This window comes from Sciurus vulgaris (assembly GCF_902686455.1).
Source record: "Sciurus vulgaris genome assembly, chromosome: 2".
NCBI lineage: Eukaryota > Metazoa > Chordata > Mammalia > Rodentia > Sciuridae > Sciurus > Sciurus vulgaris.
The window spans coordinates 12,245,071-12,265,050 of record NC_136462.1 but is presented as its reverse complement, the minus strand read 5'-3'; the positions used below and the strand labels follow the sequence as shown (position 1 = coordinate 12,265,050).

General features: G+C 43.2%; 1 protein-coding gene across 2 annotated transcripts; it reads right to left on the bottom strand.

Moving 5' to 3' along the window:
- Positions 1 to 11: 11 nt before the first annotated feature.
- On the bottom strand, positions 12 to 18,655 carry DDX24 (DEAD-box helicase 24). Of its 2 annotated transcripts, XM_079128642.1 has the most exons (9): positions 18,531 to 18,654; positions 16,769 to 17,494; positions 9,100 to 9,612; positions 7,933 to 8,086; positions 7,123 to 7,638; positions 6,010 to 6,085; positions 3,221 to 3,409; positions 1,962 to 2,091; positions 12 to 525 (listed from the first exon to the last, which is right to left on the bottom strand). In XM_079128642.1, the coding sequence occupies exons 2-9, from the start codon at positions 17,487 to 17,489 to the stop codon at positions 254 to 256; spliced, it is 2,571 nt and encodes an 856-aa protein (XP_078984768.1). In that variant the 5' UTR covers positions 17,490 to 17,494; positions 18,531 to 18,654; the 3' UTR covers positions 12 to 253. The 2 variants fall into 2 exon arrangements, with proteins under 2 accessions (XP_078984768.1, XP_078984769.1); XM_079128643.1 differs by lacking the exon at positions 9,100 to 9,612 and having other exon boundaries at positions 18,531 to 18,655.
- Between the last annotated feature and the right edge of the window lie 1,325 nt (positions 18,656 to 19,980).

The following is a 19,980-nucleotide window of genomic DNA, read 5'->3' as shown; positions in this document are numbered from 1 at the left end:
GACACTCTGGCTCTAACCATTGTTTTTAATTCAGGAAATCAAGCTGAACACATAAGAAGCCTGTAAACACTGGAATACAGAACAAGCTACTGTGTAGGATTTACTCCAAAACAATGTAAACCTGCAAGAGGTCCCTCCTAAGGGGGAAGAACAGTAAATTTTCCTAATGGGTTCTCAGTGGAGTGAAGCACAGGGTGGGAAGAAGCTTTTCACATATAACCAGAGAACAGACACCAACACTGACCAGGGGCAGTTAATCTGCACTTGTACTTGGCTGCAGAAATCCTTGCTGCTCCTCTTTTGGCCACTTCTTCTTCTTCTTCTTCTGTTTGGAGAGGCAGCTCAGGGCCGATTCCCCAGTCCTCGGGGCAGCCATGAGCTGGGGTAGTCTGCCAGACTGAGTGGGATACTTGGTTTTCAGGTCCTCTTTGAACAATGGCTGGGAAAGCAGGTGACGCAGCTCCTTCTTCAGGACCTTCATCTGCTTTTGTCGCCTGCGCTCTTCTTGCTGGTCAGCTTTTCCTCCTGGAGGGAACACCAAGGAGATCATATTTACTATGATGCATGGAAACTGTTTCCTTCGATGGATAATACAATGAAAAATGTTTCAGAACTCTTTGAGGGAGGCAAGCTTCTGAAGATGTCTGCAGAAGTTAGTGCTGGCTTCACAGAAACTGAACAGCTAACTTCTGTTTAGGAGGAATATACGGGGACCACCCTGTCTTTTATTCTTCATAAAACCCTTCTAAAAAAGAATCGTCTTCATTTTACAGAAAAGGCAGCTTGGACTTGGAGGGGTCACTCGCCTAAGGCTAGCTGTGAAACACACTGGAACCCAAGATTCCTAACAGAAGATCAGCTTCCTTCCTACATCCACTCACTGCCCATCTGGGGTCTGGCAACATGACGGCTACCAATCCCTCAGGAGACGGTGAATGTTGCACTGCAGCCTGGCTCTCCTGCACCTCACCCAGTGCTGGGACTACACATGCAGAGGTGGGCCCAGACAAAGGGTTCTGCCCAGTGAGTCCTCAGGAGGGAAGGCAAGGGCCTCCAGACCTTCATCTAAACCCCAGGCTTGAGCTACAAGTAGTAGCTGTAATCACGACCACTGCTTTGGTTCCTGGCTTCCATGAGAAGACAGCAGTAAGTTTGTTTCTGAAGCTGCTGTCTTTGACACTGGGATGCCAGCAACTCAACTGAGCTGTATCCTTGGTGGGCTGGAAGGAACAGTGGCCAGAACCATCAGATCCAGATGTGCTTCTTCTGTGACGCCAAAGTTTTCCTAAGTAGGGACTATGCAGACCCACACTCTGAACCCATGGGGCTCAGGCACCGCCTGGTGTGGGAAGCTGTTTCGCCACACAAATCCCTTCTTTCTGTGAGCCTCTAGTTACCACGTGTAATTCTGATTTATTCATGCCATGAAACTTGTGGAGATGATTAAATGAGATGGTGACACAGAAATGCTTTGTCAGTGTGGAAGGCAGGTGTAATAGTAACAATAATGATAAATATAACTTAAAAAGTATCATATACTTTGTTTGCCAGGCTGTTATAGATACTTTACACTCCTTAATCAATCTTCAAAACAACCCCATGAGGTAGTTTTTTACCTGTTTTAAAGATGAGGAAACTGAGGTACAGTGGAGAGACTAAACAACTTGATGAGTCACATAGCCAGTTACGGGAATGGGCTGGCAGCAAACATGAGCCACTCTGGCCAAAAAGCCTGCTCCCTGCACTGCACATGTCCATGCAGGACACAGGCAGCTGGGGGTCCAGAGAGGCTGAGTACATTCAGTTCATCTGGGATTAGGGACGGCCAGCAGAGGAGGAAAAGGTACTGCTGATTCTGACAGGGTTCACAGCAGCACAGATGGTTCCGGCAAGGCAAAAGCTGAGGGACAAGACGAAGAGCTGACTCTCCTCAACTCCCATCTCCAGCCCAAAGTGCTTACCTTTATACATCTCTTCTTCCAGCTCAATCTCCAGGGCAGCTGCTGCCTGTTCAATCCAAGAGTTGTGCAGACAAGCCTGAAAGTTCCGGTACTCGGCTTTCTCAATCTGTCGAGCTAGACGAATTCGCTCCTGGGGGAAAGGAACACAGCATTCATCTGATGGGAGTTCATGTCTGTGGGAAGCACAGTCTCACTGAAGTTGTATTTAAAAACATCCCTGAGATCAGTGCTCAGTAAGATGCAGCTCAGTTCCAACTGAAATGCATCTGTTTGGGTTCCTGATAAAAGCCCGGAAGGCAATCACTACACATACGCACACACCCAAAAATAGGAGCAGCTTTACCAAGGATAAACCCTGACTGTCTCTACTCAGAAGTCCATCCCAGCCCAGCTCCTAGTAGGAGACAGGTCACAGCTATCTTCCACAACTCTCCTCTCCTCATGGGTTTAAGGAGAGACTGCAGTGACAAGAACCCACCATTACATGGTGCATTGTGTAATGCAGGGGCAAAGAACCATGGAAAGTCAGGGTGTCTTTCAGTCCTCCTTGCCCAGGAATTCTCTCTGACCTCTACCTTTCTGTCACCGCCCACAATTCCCCACACAGGTAATATTCCTTTGGAACCAGGGTACACACCAATCCTTGAACGGGTCAATGCTTTTGCTCCCTCAATTCCTGGAGCTCTTTCTCCTCTTCACGCTCCACATCTCTGCTGCAGACACAGCCACAGCCACATGCCTACCAGCACCACAGTGCTCCACTGGCACCTGAACTTTAGCATGGATAGGCCCACTCACAGGTGGGTGAACCTCTGGGGAGAGCCCACTCTGCTTTGGTCCCGAGACGTTGTGGCCTGCTCACCCCCAAGCGCCACTGAGTTAACATAAACTTCCAAGGCAGGACTTACTGGCTGTTTCAGGGACGTACCAAACCTTTAGTATCTGAGACACGTTTAACGTGTCGCTCCTAGCCCTCTGACAGGACGTTCATTTGGCCAAGCCCACTTTCCAGTGGGGGTGGAGGTAGGTGGTGACTTCAGAGTGAAAAAAATGGCTGAGTGAGAATATATCTCGCTCCTTTGGTCACTCCTTTTCTCCCTTCTCCCAGGTTTGGTGTTCCTAGCCTTTTACAAATCCCCCTATTCAGCTGTGGGCAGAACCTAACTGGTTTCTAAGAGTAATGCCGCCGCAGTGCCAGCAAGGTGCTCTGTGAGTAGAGGGATCCCTCTTAGCAATGGGGTTTGAACTTTTTTCTTTACCTTGACTACATCCATGTATTTCGTCTGCACAGGGAACAGTGGGATGTCCTCATCTTTCTTGAGGGTTTTGTAAATCTTCTTAAAGTTGATCACATCCTCAGGCCCAATCAGCATCAGGCTGAGGCCTTCACTCGTGGCCCGAGCAGTTCGTCCACTTCGGTGGATATAAATCTCTGAGGTGCGAGGGACCTGCCAGGCAGGAACTAGGGTCAACACGTGGCCACTGCCAAATACTGTTTTTTCCCTCATGACCACGTCCCTAAATCGGACCCTTCTCCAAGCCGGCCAGGTGAGTAGGCAGGAACCTTTCTAGCATCATGGACCAATCTAGCCCTCTCCCTTAGGCCCACATTCAAACTGTCCCTACGTTCAACCACTCACTGTGCATGGTTTTCCCTGCCATGCCCGCTACCCTGGCTCAAGTCCTCATGCCTACTCAGGTGGACCATGGCAGTTCCTTCTTATTTGATCTCTAGTCCTCCATACTCCTACTGCCCCTGCCCCAGGGCCGTGCTGTCAGTGTCATTTTCCTGAGTCTCAGCTCTGACCATAATCCTTTCCAGCTAAAGAAACTCCACAGGTTCTTTATTAACTTTGCACAGGTGACTGATGATGGTCCTAACAACCAACATTTATTCAGTAGCTGCATTGTGCCAGAAAATTCTAAGCATTCTACATGTATTATCCCATTTATTCTTCCCAATAACAATAAGAAATACCTAATGCCTATTCACATTTTATAGACCAGGAAACTAAAACAGATCACAACAACTCCCCCTTGGTCACTTACTTAAGTGGTAGAGTTGGGATTCAAAAATGAAGCAGCCCAGCTCTAGAGACCATGCTAACTCTTAGGCTATAGTGCCTCTATTTCAACACATACTGAGTGCTTACCCATCAGTAATGTGGCATGGTGCTGACACCCCACTCTCCCCCAGCCCCAAGGCAAACACCATTAATCAAGCATGAAGTCTTCTCCACTGAGATAGCAACTTGGTATTTTTTTCAATACAGTATTCTAACTAGCCACTGTGATCAACTCATAATGGTTCTAGAAATAAGATTCTTCACTTACAGGATAAAGGTCCAGCTCCTCCCCTTGACACCCAGAGCTCGGTGACCTGCCCCCAATGCATCCCCTTCTATCCTCAGGAACTACTCAAGTACTCCTCTCTCAACACAGCCCTCTTCAAACTCGAGACCCACTGCCCCTAAACACTGCCCACTTCTACATGTTCCTTCCTCCTCTGCATGTCCAGATCCTCCCCTTCCTCAAGTGTCAAGCACCTTCTTGGAAAGCACTTTCCAATCTCCCAAACTGGAAATTTTTTTCTAATCCCTTCTAACTTTTTAATACCTTCTGCCTTAAATCACAGTGGCAGTCATCTCACACCCTCCACTGGATTTGACACCTCTTAGGAACTGGGGCTGTATTAGGTTCATCTTGATATTTTCCACAAACAATGACCCACAGCCCCCTTCCCCAGGCAGAAGCAGAAATTCACTAAACTGGAATTGGTACCCTGAAAGATTTTTATAAGTGCAAAGAAGAACTAAAGAGGAAAAATAGTAATAATGATGTCAAAACAACTACCACTTATGGAGTACTTACACTGCAGGTGCTTCATCATCGGCTCACTTCAGTTCTCATAACCACCCTCTGTGGCAGGTAGCATTATTACTTCCAGTTTACAAACAATGACTCTGCAACAGGAGTATTAAAATAACCTGCCCAAAGCCAGTCAGCTGAGGCATCAGTGTGGGGAATCCAACCCAGCAGTTGGCCTTGGAGCCCACACTCCTAGCCACAGCAACATGCTCACACGTCTAGGTGCGTGCACTAATATCACTGCTATTATCGACGTAAGCTAACATGTATTAAGTGCTTCCAACATGCCAGGTGGTTTCGTAAGCTCTTTCCATGTATTAACTTATTTTACCTTAATAAGAACCCTACAAATTAGTAATACAGTAATTATCATTTAACGAAAAAGAAAACTGAGGTACAGAGGGATTCTTGAACAACAAATATCTTGGTCCAGGGTGGCCAGGATTTAAGCTAAAGGAGGTCTTAACTACCACTCTCTTCCACTTCTCTACATCAGGATAACCACTTAACATGCTGCTATCTGAATATATTGCGTCTTACTTCCTCAGTGCAGCAGCTGGAGGTGAGGCTTGGTGTTCGGGTGGAGCCTTCGTGAACAGATTAATGCCATCTCAAAGGAATGAGTTCTTGCTTGAAAGGGACTAGACTAGTTACCATGGGAATGGGTTGTCACTCTTCTGTTTTCCCTTTGCAGGTGCTGCCTGCTTGTTATCTTTCTACCTTGAGGCTCCCAACAGAAGCTGAACAGATAGTGGTGACCTGCTTCTGGACTTTCTAGCCTCCAGAACCATGGGCCAAAACGAGCTGCTTTTCTTTATAAACTACCCAGTCTTAAGTATTCTATAACAGCAACAGAAAATAGACTAAGAAATATATTCAACATATATTTCCCATTGCATGGAAAACTAAGATTCTTTTTTTTTTTTTTGGAAAACTAAGATTCTAATCCAATGGTATCAAGTAGTTGGAGGGAAGGGCTCCTTCACATTAGCCTACACCAAGACTTCTGAGACTAAATCTCACCAGTGTTCCAAAAGTACAGCAGTGAGCGTTAGATGCCAGTGATTATGTTCTGTTGTGGGGGCCTTAGACCAATTAATTCCTCCTCCCTCCCCCAAACTTTGCTTTAAATTCCCCATTCAATGTGGGAAGATGCTTTCAAAGCCCCAGATACCCCTACCTGGTAATGGATGACATGCTGGACTTTAGGAATATCCAGACCCCGGGCTGCCACATCTGTTGCCAAGAGAACACAGCTGTGGTGGAGATGGAAAGCACGTTTACAACTAACAGCAATCATTATTTAAATTCCTACCATCTGCTAAGCACTCTAAACCCCACAATCCTTACAACCACCCTACAAGATAATACTATTATCTCCCTTTATAAATAAATAAACTGAAGTTCAGAAAAAATTAGCTTCCCAAGGTACAGACAGGTCTATTCAAGTGTGGAGTCCAGGATCCAAACTTGGATCCCACTGACCCATATAACATGCCACACTCTGTGATGACATAAGGCCCCCCAGCCCACCTCCAGACAACTGAATGAGGCAAAGGACAAACTGCATAATGAGATATAGCATGCATCCTAGGGTCTGCTGGACTTGTGTAAGGCCCAGCTCTACACTTCTAGGCTGAGAAAACTTGGGGAAGCTGATCAGCTTTTCTAGACCTAATATTTTTCATTTATAAAATGACAATCATAATAAATGATGATAGCTGGACTAACAATTATTAAAGCTAACATTTAGTAAGCACATACTATGTGCCAGAGACTGTTGTAAACACTTTACCATGCATGAATTTTCAACTACCTTATTCTTATAACAACCCTGAGGTATCTTCTATTATTATCCTAAAAATGAGAAAAAGAAGCACAGAGAAGTTAAACTTGACCAGATATAAGTAAAGGAGCCAAGATTTGATCCCAGGTATTCTGGTTGCAGTCTATTCTTGGCCAGAATTTATTCTGCTGCTTCTCAAGGACGTTAGAAGTAAAACAATGTGGAAATGTATCTGAAGTGCCAGCACAACGCTTTAAGTGTTTGATAATTGTAGGTATTTGCATCATTACTCCTTGTGGAAGTTTCTGTAGGGCATTAATAGAAAACAATAACTAAATGAGGATGACCCTGCCAATGCTGCGGGCGGAGGGAGGACACATGACAGACAAACTACCTTCTATGGATAGGCCCCTATGACAGAAAGTAGCTTCCACCATTTCCCTACCAGCCTGGCCATCTGGCCCAGCAGACAGAGGCCAGGTCTCTGGAGGTAGGCTCCTGACTTACTCTTCCAGACGGGCAAACTGCTCCAGGTTTCTGAGCCTCTGTTTCTGGTGCATGCAGGCATGCAGGGTCAGTGGCATGATATCCAGGACTTTGAGGAGCCCAGAGAGCCTTTTGATGCAGGAGATGCTGTTGGCAAACACTAAGCTGCGACCTGGATACTGCATCAGGAAGTAGTATAGATATAAGTCTTTCTCATCTGTCTCACAATGGATCTTGGTCTCCGTCAGTGTCTCAACTGTACCCTCATTCGTTGTGAGATCAATGACTTTTGGCTTGCCCCTCATGCCAATCTTCTGCATGAGGAGGTCAAGTTTGGCAGTTTTGTCCATTTTTTTGATGTGCTTCTTATGAAGGATTCGAGTTGGAGCTTGATGTACCAGTGTCAGAGTGGCAGAAAAAACAAGTGTCTGTCTCTTTGGATTGTACTGGGAGTCATTTAGCATCTCTAGCAGCTGTGAGAGTTCAGCAAAATGACCTTTCTCAACCATTCGGTCAGCCTCATCCACTACCAGGCACCTGCAGATCCAGACAGAGCCACATCACTGGTTGGTGATGGATCACAGAAATCAGGTACAGCAATACTCTCCTCCTACCCCAACCATACACACACTCACACACGCAGGCACCCCCGTCACTACCAGGACCTCAAATAATCTTCCTCATGCATGCTTAGCTTTCTAAAGGCCAGGGCCTGGCTGGTACTATCCTGTGGCATTCTGTGACAGGGAGAAGGCACTGCACATGACATCATGTCACCTTAGGCTCACTTCAGAGTGGGTAAAGGAGAAAGGGAGAGGTACCACTTCTCACCTGAGCTGCCGAAGGTTGCTCAAATGAGAGTGCCTTTCTTTAACTAGCTCCCACAGCCGACCTGGAGTGGCCACCACAATCTCAGGATGGCGGTTCAGCATCCTCTGCTGTTTCTGTGCAGACATTCCACCAACCAAAATAGCAGTTTTAATTCCTATAGGACAGAAATCATAAGGGACATTGTTATTCAGTCTGGCTGCTTATTTTCTCATATGACTAATATACAGCCCAGAGTAGTACTGTCACCAGAATAGCTCCCCACTCCCAGGAGTGCTAAGACTGTCCTGGCCTGAGTGCTGAACCTACTCCTAGAGGAATTACCCACATATTCTGTGACCTGGGCCTGCCTACTTTTCCAATCTCATTTTTTTCTACTTCCTCCTCCAACCACAACAGAAAGGCCAGATTTGAACCCAGTTGAGCTAACCTCCAAAGCTCTGGGATACCTGAGCAGTGCTGCACTACAATGCTGGAAAGGATGTTACCTGCAGCTCCGACAAACCTTCTCTTGAATGCCCTTCCCATTCTCCTCAATTAGAGTTAATGTGAAGCTCCTCTGATGCCCAGTTATTCTCTCTAGCACAGGATTTCTCACAGTGTCCAGCATAGGAAGGAACAGAGGATAACGCAGATAAAGTAATGAAGTGCTGTGCACATGGTGAGAACTTCATAATAAAAAACTTTTATTATGAAATTACAATTTCCATAGTAAAAATCCTTCCTCAAAGGAATTCCCTGAGAGAATTAAGTTCTTACTCTAAGGCAGGGGTCAGCAAACTTAAAAACAAACAAAAAAAGTCATTAGCAACCTCACTGGCCTTGTGGGCCAGATGGTCTGACATAACTAGCTCTACTCCACTCTTTATAGTAGCCACAAACCACATGTAATCCCTGGTGCAGTTATGTTCCAGTAAAACTTTACTTAAAAAAACAAGGTAGTTGCTAACTCCTGACCTAAGCATCCATTATATTCACTATATTAACCAATTTTCTATGTATCTAGAATGACTTTAGCTATGTAGCACCCTTGGGAGAACTGAGAAAATGTCACTTGACTGATTTTCTATAAGGCTTAATTCTAGGAGAAAAGGAACCATAGCTTATTCATCTTTATTCCTGGTATGTAGATTTGCTCAAGAAACTTTATTAAATGAAACTAAACCTCACCTGTAAACTTGGCCACAGCATCGATATGCTGTTTGACTTGGACAGCCAGCTCTCGAGTGGGAGTCAAAACCAGGCCAAGCAGAGGATGCTTTGGATGTGATTTACAGGGAGCAATGTTGCCATCCACCAACTCCTGTTTTACCTTTCCAGTCTGCTCCTCCTCTTTGTCCTCATTCTGTTTGGGGACAGGCTTCTCTGTGATCAGGGAAGAAGGCCCTTCACCAGCATCATCATCATAGAACAGTGCCTGGTCAGAGATTGAGGCACTGATCTCGCCTCTGACCTCAGCTCCAGCCTCAGGGAGTAGTGCTTCACTCTCAATTACAGTCTCATCAAGGAACATTCCAGCCCCTGTAGTGGCCTTGCTTGGTGACCCAGTCTCAGCTCCAGCTGAAGACCCAGTCTCTCCAAGTGGAAGTCTAGTGTTACTTGGGATGGGCGAAGGTTTCCTCTTCTGCCACTGCAACACTGCATGAATCATTGGGATGGCAAAGGCAAGAGTTTTCCCACTTCCTTAGAAGTAAAACAAAATAAGAAGTAGTCATCAAATTGAATGTCATTGCTTGCATCTTTGTAACCCTTATTTAACTTAACAATGGTCCTAAGGTACAAAAGTAGTAATGCAGGCTATTCAGATATGCTGAAGGAAACTGTAAAGTGCTTCCTTTCATTAGAAAGGTGAATGTTCTCAACTTAATTATTAGGAAGGAAAAAAAGAAAAAGAAAATGTGCCTGCCAAGATCCACAGTATGAAGAAATCTATCCAAGAAATTGTGAAGAAGAAAGAAATTAATGCTGTTCTGCTGTTGCACTTCAAACTGCAAAAAACTATGGCCCTAGCGTACAATAAGTGCTAACTTAAGATGTAAAAGGCATTAAATCTGTGTTAAGTATTATATATAGTAAAAAGCACTGTAAGGGTAGGTTCAGTACTCTCTGCAATTTCAGGCATTAACGGGATCTTGGAAGGGTAACTCAGGAACAGCTGCTGTGAAGAGATACACAGGGCAAAGTACTGGGGTCAGCGGGGATGATAGTGTGCAAAGTGTCCATATATCTCTCTGGCACACCTTCTACAAATTCGCCAGCCTAGAAACTCTCCAAACCCCATTGTTGTAGGGTTTTAATGGTGCTTCCATTATACAGGCATGATAGATAAAATCACTGGCCACTGGTGACTGAACTCAGTCTTCAGCCCTTCTTCCCTCCCTGGTGGTTGGGAGGAAGGGATGTGAAAGTTCCAGCCCTCTGATTACTCGGTTGGTTATTCTAGTAACTAGCTCCCATCCTGAAGTTGTCTAGGGACTCCATCTGCCAGTCATCTCATAAACATACAAAAAATACTCAGAGATTCTAAGGTCTCAAAGGTCTTATATGACCAAGATCAAATACTGAAAAGATGCTCCTATCAGGAAGTTACAAGGGTTTTATAAGCTCTATACTAGGAACTGGGACCAGAGAGGAAATACATATTCACAGATACCATCTTATTTCCCTAATCGTTTCATGAACTATAATTCTTTATGTCTTTTTAGTGGTTGCTTTGGAATTCACAATATATATATAATCTATCAGTTTACCTTCAAGTGAAGTAGTACTTTGAATATAGTATAAGAACCTTGCGAAAGTATATTTCATTTCTCCCCTACAATATATATAATCTATCAGTTTACCTCAAGTGAAGCAGAACTTCAAATACAGTATAAGAACCTTGCAAAAGTATATTTCCATTTCTCCCCTCTGTGCTTTTATTACATACTGTATTTCCATGTGTTAGAAATTCCAAAGTGTACTTTCATTGTTTTTGTTTTAAACAGTCAGTTATTGTTTTTACCATTTCTGATGCTCTTTATTGCTTTCTGTACATCCCAATTTTCATCTGATAGTCTTTTCTTTTGCATGAAAGATTGCCTTTAGCATATTTTTAGAAGTATTTTTTTAGTTGTCAATGGACCTTTATTTTTATTTATTGATTTATATGTGGCGCAGAGAATAGAACCCAGTGCCTCACATATGCTAGGCAAGCACTCTACCACTTAGCTACAATCCTAGACCCCTTTGGCATATCTTTGTTTTTGTTTTTTTTTTTGTTTTTTTGTTTTTTTTTTTTTTTGTACCCAGGATTTAATTCAGGAGCACTTGACCACTGAGCCACATCCCCAGCCCTATTTTGTATTTTATTAAGAGACAGGGTCTCACTGAGTTGCTTAGTGCCTCACTTTTGCTGAGGCTGCCTCTGAACTCACAATCCTCCTGCCTCGGCTTCCTGAGTCGCTGGGATTACAGGCGTGGACCCCTGCGCCAGGCCCTTTAGCATATCTTACTGTACAGATGTGCTGGTGAATTATTTCAGCTTTGGTATGACTAAAAAATCCTTTATTGCATATTTGTTTTAAAGAAAAATTTTTTTTCTGGATGTAGGGTTCCAAATTGCCATTTTTTTTTTTTCAGGTTTTCAAATAAAATGTTGCTATACCTTCTGCCCACTTTGGTTGTTTCTAAGTTATATCCTTTAAAATAAATGCTTCCCTGAGTTCCATGAGTCAAACCCTCAATTTGTAGCCAAGTCAATTACAAATACTGGAGGCCCATACTTGGGATTAGCATCTGAAGTGGAGAAATCATATAGGACTGAGTCCTTAAGCCTAAGAGAAATGACACAAACATAAGCATAACAATTTAACTAAATTGTAGTGACAGCCCACTGAGAGAGCTGAAGAGCTGGTTGTTAGTGTGGCAAGAACCCACACAACATGGGATGTCAAAAGTGCTCTGCAGGTATAAATGGATCTTAACACAGGTTGAACATCCCTAATCTACAAACCTTAATTCCAAAATGCTTCAGAATCAAAATTTTCTGAGTGCCAACATGACACCATAAGTAGAAAATTCCACATCTGATCTCCTGTGACAGGTGGAAATCAAAACACAGGTGCACTAAAAACTTTGAATTACCTTCAGATTATGTATATAAGGTATATATGAAATATAAGGAAATTTCATGTTTAGACTTGGATTCCATTCCCAAGTTATCTCATTATGTAGATACTATTTTTTTTTTTTTTAAATCCCAAGTCTGAAAAATTCCAGTCTCAAGCATTTCAGATAATACTCAACTGTGGTGTCACAAAAAAACAACAATTCAATCCCAAATAAGGTAAAAGAGGAAAAAGGAACAAAGAATAGCTGGGACAAATAGAAAACAAAACCACAGATTTAAACTCAACTATTTTCAAGAATCACACTAAATGTAAATGGCCTCAATAACTCAATTACATAACAGGAATTGTCAGATTAAAAAAGATAAAATTATATGCCCCCTCCAAGAAAAAGCCATATTAAATACAGTTTTTCCAAAGCACAAGTATGAAAAAAAAAACCACACTATACTATCATTAATTAAAATAAAATGGGGGATAGCTACACTTATACCAAAGTGATTTTTACATCAAAGAACATTACCAGGGATAAAGATGGTCATTTTGTAATGAAAAGGAACCAATTCACTTAGAGAATATACAAGAATGTTTTAATCCACAAAACATTATGCACCTAATAATATGATTCAAATACATGAAACAAAAAATCTAACAGCACTGCAAGTAGAAAATTACCACTCAAGGAAAATTACATAATATGAGTATCTCTAGTGTTTAAAAAATTAAATTTGTAGTTAATAACTATCCTACAAAGAAAAGTATAGGCCAAATGAATTCTAACAAATATTTAAGAATGAAAACAAAAAGGAATTCTAAAAAGCTCTCAGATAACTACATAGGATATACTTCAAAAGTCATTCTGAGGTCAATATTACTATACTTCCAAAACCAGACAAAAACATTTCAAGAAAACTATAGACTGATAGCCCAAAAACATAAATCTAAAAATTCTCAACAGAATTATGGCAAATCAATTTCAACAATATAAACAGAATATATTGTGACCAGTTCAGTTTATCCCAGGAATATTTTGTTTCATATTTGAAAAAAAAAAAAAAAATGTATTATATCAAAAAACTGAAACCAATACCTTGATATATGCAATAAAAAAAAAGTGAATGAAGAAAATCCAACATTCATTTCTGATTAAAAAAATTCTTGGCAAACTATAAATATAAGAACTTTCTTAACTTGACAAAGAAAATCTACAAAAAACGTACAGCTAACATCACACTTAATGGTGAAACATCAGGAATAAAGCAAAAATGCCTACTCTGCACCACTTCAACTCAAAATTATACCAGAGATTTTAACCAGTGCAATAAGACAAGAAAAATAAACAAAAGGCACCTAGATTGGACAATATGATCATTTTGTAGCAAATGTCTCAGAAAACTTACTTGTAGCACCAAGTTGCAGGATATTGGATGGATATATAAAAATCTATCAGATGCCTATTAGCAACAATCAGAAATAGAAAAATTTAAATCATCATTTACAATAACATCAACATGTAATATTTTAGGGTAACTCTAACAATAAACATGCAAAATCTACACAATGAAAAAAACATTGCTAAGAAAATTTAAAGACCTCAAGAAATGGAGACATATTACATTCATGGATTTAAAGAGTCAATATTAAGATGACATTTGTCTTCAATTTGTTCTATAATCAATGCAATTCCAATCCAAATACCACCTTGCTCTTTTGGAAAATGATTCTAAATTCACAGGGGAGTGCAAAGGCCTAGAATAACCAACAGTACTTTCAAGAACTAAACTTAAAATCAGGAAGAGCCTGATTTTAAAGCTTATAACATAGCTACTATAACCAAGTTAATGAGGTACTGATGGATATAGACAGGTAAGATTGATGACTTTCAACAAATATGCCTAGTCAATGGAAGGATAGTTCCTCAATAAATGCTGCTAGAATAATTAAAAAATTTTTTTTGATTAAAATTAAGTCAATAAGAATCACAAACTGAAACATAAGACTTACAACATAAAACTCAGAGAAGAGTAACACTTCTAGAAGAAATCAGGAAAAAAATCTTTGTGATCTTGAGTTAGGCAAAGAGATGTTAGATAAAGTAACATCCATAGAAGAAAAAGTTGGTAATTTAAACTTCATTAAAATAAAATTTTCTTTTCCTATCTTCTTTTTTTCCATTGCTAAGGATTAAACAAAGGGCCCTGCCAGCACTCTACCACAGAGCCACATTTCCAGCCCAAAACAAAGACCTTCTCTTCTTCAAAATACACTGTGAAGACAAGTCACATACTAGGGAAAAAAATTGCAAGTCACATATCTGATGAAGGACTCGTATCTAGAGTGTGTTAATGAACCCTCAAAACTCAGTAATAATTGAACTAAAAAATAGGCAAAAGAACTGAAGAGACACCAGCAAAGTAGGTGGTATGGTTGACAAACGTGCAAAGATGCCCAAAATCATTCTCACTAGGGAAATGCAAATTCAAACCACAGGAAATAACACTCAAATTTTAAAAGCCTAAAATAAAACTGACAATACCAAGAACATGGACCAACTTGAACTCACAGTACCTGATGGGTATGTAAATCAGTATAATCATTTAGGAAAATTCCTAAGAAGGTACACTTAGCCATTTCACACAGGAGTATATCCAAAGACTGGTACACCAATGTTTATAACAGTTTTATTTTGAATAACCAAAAATTTGAAAAAAGCATAAATGTTCCATCAATAGATGATTAAATCAGGTCCTTGCATGTCAGAATACTACTCAATAAAAAGAAATTAACCATTGATATTTGCAATAACAAGGCTTAATCTCAAATCATGCTGAGTAAAAAATGGACAGATGTGTCCCTCCCAATGTATTGTATGATTTCATTATATAAAGTTCCAGAAAACACAAATTTATCTCTAGTGATAAAAAGTCTATGGGTGACCAGGTGTGGTGGCACATGCCTGTAAACACGGCGACTGAGGCAGGAGGATCACAAGTTTGAGGCCAGCCTCAGCAACTTAGCGAGGCGCTAAGTAACTTGGTGAAATTCTGTCTCAAAATAAAAAATAAAATGGGCTGGGGACGTGGTTCAGTGATAGAACATCCCTGGGTTCAATCCCAAGTACCAAACAAAACAAAACAACCAAACAAGGTGGTGAGAGCCAGAGGGAGGGTTGTCAGGGAAGGACTTACAAAAGAAACTCAAGGTACCCTTTGAGAGTAACAATGTATTACAGTCTGTCCACAGCCTCAACCCAAATGCATGGCCTGTCCCAAGTCTTTCTGAGTCTTAGACTTGCATATGCAGAGCACTGTATGGGAAACTTGTGTTATGGAACCAAATGTCAGGTTCTGGTCATAGTGGCTGACAAAAGACTGCCCCTGCCTTCCAGAGATTCAGTTCCAGGTCTGTGCACATACCAAAGAGGTATAGCAAAGTGCTTAACAGCACAAAGGCCTATCTTAGAATACAAGCACTACCCTTTCAATTTTAGGAACAGTCATCTATCTTCTGTGAAGCTGTTTCCTCATTACAAAATGGGAATTCTGTTATCTGAACCTCAAGGCGGTTATAAGAACTGAATTCATCAATATAAAGCACTTGACACAGTTTAGGACACATTTTAAATGCCCAGTAAAATGTCCTTAAGTTGTTATTATTACCTCCATTCCCCTTTTCCTTGAGTTTCTTTGCTCTTCCAACCATAACTTTCATTTAGGGCCTCATCCCTAGTTTTCCTGACCACTGTTTCAGAAACTCAAGACACAACATGTGTAGATAGTCTAGTCTAGATTTTGGTGGCTACTATACAATACTGTATATATGTATTGTTAGAATTGATTTCACCTTTTACTAACTTTAAAAAAGTGCCTCCCAGGAATTTGAAATTATGTATGTAGTTTGCATTAGCTTTACTTCTACTGGATACTGCTAGTCTAGCTGGACCAATAGTTCCAAGCAGTAAAAATGCCTTCCCCCAGTCAGTAGTCTAATCTCCTTGAGTTAACAGGTCGTTTCTTAAAGCCTTAGCCCAAGGAATCAGGGAATTTTAGTTGGTATTCTCACACCTGAATCTACCTATGAAATATACCCAGTATCTATCCACCACACTCGAATCAATGACAAGAAACTCACCAACTCCCAAAGGAACCCTTTCTATATTTAGATAACTCCTGAGAACATGGTGGTACTCCTTAATCTCACGAACATCTATTTACCTCTCCTGTGAGCTAATTTTAACCCCACCTTACCCCTTTGAGTTATTCAGAAAAGGCTCAGGAACAGAAAAAAGGGGCTGGGGAGATAGCTCAGCTGGTAGAGTGCTTGCCTCACAAGCACAAGGCCCTGAGTTTGATCCCCAGTACCACCAAAAAAAACAAACAATTAAAAAAAAAAAAAAAAAAAAAAAAAAAACAGAAAAAAAGCACCATTTGCAGATCATTTACAAAGTATTGTGTAAACTTTACTGTAGCATTTAATCTTCACAGCAATGCAAGACCTACCGTTTTCTCCATTTTATAATGGGGCCTATAGAGCTCAGAAAAATAAAGCTAGGATATTGAAATCAGGAAGAGGCAGGTTTCAACCTAGAGCTGGCTAACTTCTCAACTACTTCATTCAATACTGATTTTGTTAGTTATGCTCTCAACATCCCCCTCTCCCAGTTCTACCACCTATTAGCAGCTACAAACTCAACCCAGATGCAATCCTGTCCTGGCCAGAACTGTCCTTACCTGTCTCAGCAGCCCCGAGGATGTCCAGTCTGTCACGGATGGCAGGTACCAAGGTCAGAGCTTGGATTGGTGTGGGTGCAGAAAAGCCTAGAAAGCTGAGTGCCCGGAGAACTGACTTGGGCACAAACAGGTCCTTCCAAGCTGATACATCTGCCTTCTGGTCATGCACCTCAGGCATCCATGTCTTTGCTTTTTTGGGTACCTTGGGGGCAATGCTCTGGGAAGGCTCTAATATTTTTTTCCCTTTGTTTTTCTTCTTTTTTGGAACAGTCTGTACCAGGTTTCTGGATGCCATCACCCCTACCTCTGAATCAGGACAAACAGTGTCATCTCCCTGGGGTTCTCGCTCAGCATCGTTGACTTCAAATTCTTTCTGGGTAGTAATAGCTACTTCAGTAACTGGTACCACATCTTTACTCTTCTTCAATTTGATCTTTTTCTTTGGAGAACTAGACTCTCCTTCCTCTTCTTCTAAACCAGCTTGTACCTTTCTCTTCTTGGGCTCCTCCTTTGAGAAGAGATTGGAGGGATTCTTGGCAGGAGAGACCAACCGGTAGTCTGTCAGTTCCTCAAAGCACACCAAATCATCCATCTGTCCATCTGCAAACATGTTTGGGTCAATCTTCACCTGCTTCCATTTCCCCAAAACTTTGATGCCTTTGGTCTGAAATTTGCCACGGCTTGGTGGCTTTGGCCTTGATTTTGTCTCCTTTAACTTCATGGTTGCTAAAATGGAGAGAAATGTTCCTTTAGGTTGGTAACTGAAAAGCAAAGCATTCTAAAGCAACAAATAATTTCTAGGTAACCTATTAAGTACCAGGACCTGCAAAGAATTGAGAACTCCAAGCTGTAGAAAGAAATACACCCTTAACAGGTGGCTTGGCCTAGAACAGAGGAAACAGGAAATGGAGCAAAGGCATATGAGATAAACCTGTTTGTATTCCAGATCCGTAATGTAGTGCATCTGTGACCTTGCACATCCTCTCCTGAACCCGAGTGTTCTCATCTTTAAAAAGGGAGAAGGGTCTGTTACTATCTTAAATTTTATGTTTTGTGCAAATAACTGAAATTATCTAAAGCACGGAAAATGGGGTTTGCGGTTCCTAAGCTATTTTGAAGACAGGATAAAAATCTGAGTTTTTGTTTGGGTCTTGGGGTGTGTTTTATTAAAAAGTGCACCAGCTTCCTCCTCCAGCCAAGAAGGCACATGCCTGTTCCATCTTTCTGGCCTTTACCAGGTGGGTTAAAACCCACCCAGCTTCTTCGTTACGCTTTTAACGCTTAGGCGCAACTCGTCCGGGTGAACTAGGCCCACGTTCTCCCTTTCTACCTAACACGTCAAAGTCAACAGATTCCGTGCAAAAGACAAAAGCAACCCAGGCTTCGGGTACCGACCCGCCCCGCCAGCTCTGGATCTGCGGCGGCTCCGGCTCCGGGCCTGCAGGACCGGACGAGTGCGACCCCCACCGAACACGCCGAGGTGACGCACCTGCGAAACCGCTGTCGGAGGCGGGCCGGCCGCCGCCGCCGCCGCCGGACAGCGACCTGCAGAGCAGGCACCCGAGCCCCGCGCCCCACGCTCTCGCCTCCCTTGGCGCACTCAGAGCCGAGGCTGCCGGCGCTGAAGCCCGAAGAAGGGGTCCTGGGCTCGAGGACCGCGAACGGCGGGCTCGGCGGCCTCCCTCTGAACCCAGCCGCCCGCGGGGGTCCGCGCAGGGAGCCCCGGGTCCCGCCCCGGCCGGGCTCCCGCTCGGGTACTCACCGCGTGGGGACGGGCCGCAACTCCCTCACGCGCGGGTCAGCCGCTTCAGAAGCCGCCACAGCAGTGCCTCAGCTGCAGCCTCGACCGCAGTTCCGGGGCGGGGTCTCCACTCACGCGTGCGCGCCGCCGGAGGAAGTCCCGCCCCCACGCCAAAGCCCGAGACCTGATTGGCTGCTGTGCGGCTTCCGCCGCACGAGCGTGGGGAGCGAGGTGGAGCGTGTGCGGGGCTTAGGGCTCACGCCCCACGGCAAGGTCCGAGTGCGCCGTTGCGAGCGGTTCGCCGACTGAGCACCGGAACGCAGTCCTCTTGCAGTAGCCGCCCACCTCTTGGGCACGCATTCCGTGCCTGAAGCTTTGCACGCCGGTTTCTCATTTAATTTGCGGCGCAGCCGGCCTGAGTTGAAGGTGCTGTTTCCTCCAGGTTTTTTGCGCCTTGCCCATTGCATCGGATCGTTAAGGTCCCTGTGCTCGACTCCAGAACACATGCTTTAACCACCAAGCTGGGCTGGCTCTTTGTTATAATGCAGAGAAGTTGGCCTCGTAGTAGGTAGTGACCTTTTCACTTGGCTGTCACGGGCCCACCTGAAACTCCTTTCTCATACACTACCCGATGAAGTTGGGAATTACTGAAGCACAGTCGCGGGAAGTTCGCCGAGCTTAGATTAATTGTGCACTCACCCCTCTCCCCCACGGAGCCACCGTGAGTCAGAGCTTCACTCATGTCTTGGAGAACTTGCCGTTTGTATTCCCAAGATTTTGGGTAGCATAGAGCCTGGGCGTAACTGGTGCCCGAAAAAATCTGATAGCAAGAGACCGGAGTTGTCCCTGATGGTCGAGGGAGGAGAAGGGGCTGCACGTCCCTGAATGGCAGGATAAGTGTTGTTATCTTCTCTGGGCCATTTACACACTTTGGAATGTTGTGGGTTGTCTTTGTGGAACCTAACCTAACAGGGCTGTTTGCTGAGGAAAGGGACCCAAACAGAGAGGCTGAAAGTAAGACCCCGGAGGTGGGAATTGGGAGCATCTTTCCAGGTCAGGATGCTACCCTGTGTCCGTCAGGATTCTCTGGAGGAAGAGAACTGGCAGGATGTGTGTTTTCGTCAGCTTTTTCGTTGCTGTAACTAAGTGACCCAACCAGCACAATGATAAGGAAGGAAAAGTTTATTTGAGGGTTCATGGTTTCACAGTTTTTAGTCTGGCTTTTTGTCACAGGTTTTAGAAGGCCGGCTTCATTCCTTGGGGCTCAAGGTGAGGCTGAACATCATGGTGGGAGAGGGTGGCAGAGGGAGGCAGCTCACATCTCAGTGATCAGGAAGCAGAGAGAGACTGACACTACAGATGCAAACATATACCCAAAGTGACGCCCCAATTCCTATCTCCTCCATCCATACCACTTCAGTTACCACTCATTTAATCCCTATGAGAGGATTAAATCATTAATTGAGTTAAG

Coding starts and splice junctions, on each gene's coding strand:
- DDX24 (XM_079128642.1), bottom strand. CDS start 17,489: ATGAAGTTAAAGGAGACAAAATCAAGGCCAAAGCCACCAAGCCGTGGC. Junction 9,613..16,768: donor CCTCGGGGCTGCTGAGACAG/GTAAGGACAGTT, acceptor TTTACTTCTAAG/GAAGTGGGAAAACTCTTGCC. Junction 3,410..6,009: donor AGCATGTCATCCATTACCAG/GTAGGGGTATCT, acceptor CCTGCCTGGCAG/GTCCCTCGCACCTCAGAGAT.